General features: G+C 34.6%; 1 protein-coding gene across 1 annotated transcript; it reads right to left on the reverse strand.

Moving 5' to 3' along the window:
* Nucleotides 1–1,136: 1,136 nt before the first annotated feature.
* Nucleotides 1,137–3,684, reverse strand: LOC8268340 (rac-like GTP-binding protein ARAC7). Its single transcript, XM_002514228.4, has 8 exons — nucleotides 3,247–3,684; nucleotides 2,921–3,008; nucleotides 2,644–2,753; nucleotides 2,281–2,344; nucleotides 2,122–2,186; nucleotides 1,957–2,022; nucleotides 1,746–1,852; nucleotides 1,137–1,478 (listed from the first exon to the last, which is right to left on the reverse strand). The coding sequence occupies exons 1-8, from the start codon at nucleotides 3,343–3,345 to the stop codon at nucleotides 1,448–1,450; spliced, it is 630 nt and encodes a 209-aa protein (XP_002514274.1). The 5' UTR covers nucleotides 3,346–3,684; the 3' UTR covers nucleotides 1,137–1,447.
* Between the last annotated feature and the right edge of the window lie 1,813 nt (nucleotides 3,685–5,497).

Consider the following 5,497-nt stretch of genomic DNA (forward strand, 5'->3'; position numbering starts at 1 on the left):
GTCCGCCAACATGGCCGTGTTCCAGGCCGTGTTGGGAACATGGCCGTGCTCAAGGCCGTGTTCAAAACATGGTTTGGGGTTATTGGCCGTGTTACCTACCGTGGCCGTGTTTTCTGAAGCTTCTAGGTCTTTCGCATTTGTATTCAACCAACACGGGCGTGTTCTTGGGCGTGTGGGAAATACGGGCAGTGTTGAAATCCAACATGGCCGTGTTGTGTAGCCTTCCCTACCTAGCTGCGAGGTGGGCCGTGACACTAGTAGCTGCTGCCTTTGCAGCCAGCCACTGGATTAACTGCCTTGCAGTTCACTGTCATTGAAGCTTTCACTAAACACCTCATCCTTTTTTTTTTTTTCTTTATCCACCAATAATTTTATAAAAATATTAAATATTATTATGATATGGACAAGAAAAGAGTTGAGTGTTAATCTCCCTCACCACCAACTTTAAATCCCCTCAAATATTTATAGAAGATAGCAGATTAAGCCTTGTTTTTACACAAAAAGAATCTGCTGATATAGACCCATTATGTTCTTGAATTAAGTAAATGAACGAATTTAACACCAAAACTCTTGTTATATTATTGACAGCGTTCATAGCCATTTTTTCACAGCGTTCTTTCTGTCGTCGAGTCGGAAAAGGAAAAGAAAAACTCAGTTAAAAAGGACAGTATCCAAATTCATATCCTGTGTTTATGATTAATCTAATTGCCATTTCTCTTGTAAGGTCTCTTTTAAAAGGACAAATTGGTTGGTACGTACGTAAGGGACATGCCCCAGTTTGCCGTTGATTCAAATCCTGAGTACATTCTATAATGGCATTATCTGCACTTGTACACATGCCTCTACTGTTTACTTAACCAGCTTTTTTCACAAACTCATCTGTTTCTCAATATCATTTGTCTGTTAAATGAATGTCAATGTTTGACATTGCCATCTCAAGTCCTTGTTCTAGTTGTTTGCAGGGAATGCACCATTTTCAGTTCATAGAGAATAAGAAGAAAGAAAGACGTGTCTTCAACCATAGTCTACTGTGCAACTTGATAAATATCAATTACATTGTACGATTTTCTATTGGTGAAAATTATAACTGAAAGCAACAGAAGGAATTAATGCCAGCCCTTTTCTAAGAAAAAAAATAGCCATAAGGAATTCATAGTATTAGCAACCGAATACCACAAACCGGAACTCAATTTACTTTACTAACAATACATGAGAAGAGAGAATGAACGGTTCCCTCTGCTTCTTCTAATCAGTTTGTACTGTCTCATAATTCAGACCTGGTTACTGAGGCTCAAAATTACAAACAGAAAAGAATATATAAATCTTAAACATGTAACCGGCTGTCAGGAATCAGCACTTGATGAACATCCCCAGAGTCATTTGAGAAGCAACTCATCCATGTAGTCAAAAGTAGATGATTGAGCTGTCTGTCTGCTGTCATCGTGCCCTAAGAAACACAACCTCCGCACATGATACTCCTGCAATTCATTCAACTACTTGTCAATATGGTGGAACTTGCCTGTCATCATCATTATAGCCTTAACTTGAAATAATGAAAAGGGTCGCTGTACTACTCATGACATGTCAAGATTGCAAATTAGCAAAAGCCATAGTACTCAAGTTTGTATTTATTTAGCTCACCAATTCTGTCCAACTCAAATGTAAGATCTCAGTACTAGTATCTAATTCTGCATTTGGGTTATGCGAAGGAAACCAATTAATGAATCAAAGAACGAAGTACTAACACAATTGCACGACCAGAACTACGACGCTTTTTCTTCCTTGCCATCTCTTTCTTTCTTGGAGGTTGAAGAACAACCTTGATTGCAGTATCAAAAACAGCTTTGACATTCTGCAAAATCAATCAAACAGGGACAACTATCAGTAATATTCGTGAAGAAGCACCGGCCTTGAACATGAAACACATAAGCATCCTCAAGTTTCTCTTTATTCTACCTGCTGAGTCTTAGAGCTACATTCAATATATGCAGCTGCACCAATCTGTTTCCTTAGTTCTTCTCCCTGTTAATGATGGGCTTAGTTTCAGCTACTATTATGCCATAAGATCAAAACATGTCCCTCAAATAAATTGGAAAAAAAGAACTCTCCAACAACACGTACTTGTGCAGATGTTATAACGTTGAAATTCATATGATCAGCTAGATATCCCCTGTCGTCGCGGAGATCTGTAAGAGAACACAAATTGGTCAAATGTACATTATTATTAAAACACGCACCTTGACGACCTTTATGAGATTTCTAATTTGCCAAGTAGCTTACCTAATTTAGTTCCAACAAGAACAATTGGAACATTTGGTGCAAACCGACGAAGTTCAGGCATCCACTGAGAAAATTAGAATGCAAGAATTTCAGTTCCTGATGTTTTAACGATTTAATATGAACCTGAATTCAGGAATAGAAGCTCTATACTTGATGTAGAAGACCCAAATTTTTTATAACTTCAACACCAGAAAAGGCATACTCACTAATGTCAAGTGAGGTGCAAAAAGATAAAATGAGAAGATACGCATTTTGTAAAAGGAAACAGAAAGATGATGATAAAACAAAGAAAAAGTGATCGAGTACAAGAAATTAAAAATTAAAAAAAAGAAAAGGAAAAGACATCGGCACAAAAGTCTATACCTTCTTAAGAACATTTTCATAACTTGCCCTACTAATTAGTGAGAAAGCTAACACAAATATGTCTGCACCTCTGTAACTCAATGGCCTCAGTCTGCTATAATCCTCCTGACCTTTAATTAGGGGAAAAAAGAACTTAAAGTAATTAGTCATAACTAACCTACCAACCAAAACCTAACACCAATAACCAAACTTCAAAATTTTATCACAACCTTATAAAAAGAATAAATAGAAGAAAACGAGAAGATATTTTCTTTTGGATAAAAATCCATCCAGGTACCTGCAGTATCCCATAATCCCAGATTGACAATGTTCCCATCCACAGCCACATTAGCACTGAAATTATCAAATACTGTGGGTATATAATCCTGACAAGAACAAACACATAAATGATTGAGTAACTTTATAGGAAAAGATCCCTAACCTCTAATGCTACTAATGGTACTTAAAGAAACACAAACCGATCAAAGATTTTAGCTTTACGGTATCAAACGGAGTTGGGAAGGAAAACCCAGATGCAGAAGTGCCAGATATTTTCAATTAATGGAAAGAAAGAGTAAAAGAAGCTAAAGAAGATGGAGAAAGAAGTGTGTTGAAGAAACTCACAGTAGGGAACTTGTTGCTGGTGTAACAAATGAGCATACAAGTCTTGCCAACAGCACCATCTCCAACTGTAACACATTTAATGAACTTGGAAGCACTCATCTTCTTAAAACCAACAACTTCAAACAGTAGCAGTTAGTTCTTTAGGTAAACTAACTCTCTCTCTCTCTCTCTCTACTAAAAGGAAAAAAAAAAAGATAGGAAAAGAAAGATTCTTGACAAGAAAAAAAAGGTTGAACAGAAGAAGTTAAAGAAAGAAGAAGAAGAAGAAGAAAGAGAACACAATGTGCCTAAAATAAGTGTTGTGATATATATTATATCAAATGCTAATACAAGAAATCAAGAATGGCTTAAAAGAAAGAGAAAATTTGAGGGTTTTGTTGTCTGTAGTCAAAGGGGCCACAGTTACTGCACTTTATCGTTCCCCTCAATAAATTTCAAATCCAACAGAAGTTGTGTTTTTGAAATGCAGAAAACTGGGACCCTCTCTCAAACGGCCCTTTTGAAGCACTAGTTGGAAACCATCTAACGTAAAATTTGCATTATTTATTAGTACTCCATATAGGATAGGTAGATACCATAAATGATACATATCACCTAAATTTTCATGGCAGAGTTCAATTAACTCATCTGCCATAAATTCTTGACAGATAGTCCACCTTGTATTAAATTCTGGAAAATGCCAATAAAGACAGTTTTGCTTCTCATATAGATAGTACAAGATCATCTCGTTTTGAAAATTTTATCACTACAACAAATTTTTTACTACAAAAACTGATCATGCCCATAGCCAGTGGTTATGAGAAAGAGAACAGAAGATAATAATTTTTTCTTAATCCATATCATCAGGCTTGATACATTTATTTACATGTTTAGACTCGCCTTATAAGTAAATTCTTTAAGGTCAAATGTAGAATTGGCCCAAATATAATCTAGTCTACTAAACTCAAAAAACTATTGAGTGGATTCTTTTAATACTAAGAAAAACCTATACGTTGACAAGAAGCTGCCAAAGCAAATTTTGCAGAAATTATCAGACAACTCAAGACTGTAAAAAGTTGCCGTCCGATACTGTAAAATAAAATAAAATTAAGTTTCTTTTTTTTTTTTTTTTTTTTTAAAGTAAAAGAAGAAAGCAACATAGAGAAAGACAAAGAAACAGCATTTTTTAGGGAAGAAAAGAAGAAAAGAAAAATGTAATCTATCACATGTTCTTCTACTCACATAAATACACAATACAATTGTTCGTTTGGGTGTCGTCTCCTTATAATAATACGATTTAATGATTTCAATTTTTGTGTTATTTCTTAATGTTTTTGAAACAGTTGAAATATGACCGTTTAGACATAATTTGACAAATGCATTTATTATATGCTCTACCATTGTCCCTATTCATACCCATGTGCCAGGACTGCATGTATGTTCCCATCTGTGCTTAATTTCCCGACCGCACAGCTTCAGAATTTGCCCAAACCTCCAAAATTTTCAGTCGCAAATTTGATGTTTTCTGGTTGATATTCCAATTAAAGCTATGCATAAAGCTCTACAAATATTCAAAACAAATTTCTCAATTGTGATAATATTATGCTTAGATGTATAGGGTTTCTAACCCAGTAAATTAACTTAATATAATTAGAATTGAGCTTTAGAATTTCGATCTCAATTGTTATGGTCTATGTGTTATCAACAGTGGTAATATTGACTTCAATTACTCAGTTGGTGCATCTCAATAATTATAGAATATTAAGGTATTTTTAGAAGGAATCTCATTCTTATAAAACAAAAGTGACATAATAATCTGATCTGCTGAAGGAGATTAATTACAAGACAAAAAGACCGGTGATAATCGATAAATGACAATAATGCAAAAATGCTTGAGAGGTTGAACAAGTCACCTGTATCATCTATATCAAAGTTTGATGCCAATCAATAATTGGCTTTTGATAAAATGGAGAATTTTTAAATTCGAATTTTCTTTATCTACTATCCCAAATAAAAAGAAAAGAAAAGAGGTTATAACTATTTCGAAAGAATCCTAGAAACAGTTTAACTTAATTAAGTAATTTTGTTAGTTTAGATGGGAAAGGTGCAGTGCTTTAGTTATTCATATAATTAATATGACGACCTTCCACTACAACTTGAAGATGTTTGTCGTAGTCTCGAGAAACAAAATCTGACTAAACTCATAAATTAAGCTTTGTAGATTTCGATTATCAAACCTCTAATAAACACCAAATTAGCTCTGATATTTGTT

Source organism: Ricinus communis, chromosome 3 (genome assembly GCF_019578655.1).
Source record: "Ricinus communis isolate WT05 ecotype wild-type chromosome 3, ASM1957865v1, whole genome shotgun sequence".
In the NCBI taxonomy this organism is placed as follows: Eukaryota; Viridiplantae; Streptophyta; class Magnoliopsida; order Malpighiales; family Euphorbiaceae; genus Ricinus; species Ricinus communis.

Coding starts and splice junctions, on each gene's coding strand:
- LOC8268340 (XM_002514228.4), bottom strand. CDS start 3,345: ATGAGTGCTTCCAAGTTCATTAAATGTGTTACAGTTGGAGATGGTGCT. Junction 2,345..2,643: donor ATGAAAATGTTCTTAAGAAG/GTATAGACTTTT, acceptor TAATTTTCTCAG/TGGATGCCTGAACTTCGTCG. Junction 1,853..1,956: donor GTAGCTCTAAGACTCAGCAG/GTAGAATAAAGA, acceptor TTGATTTTGCAG/AATGTCAAAGCTGTTTTTGA.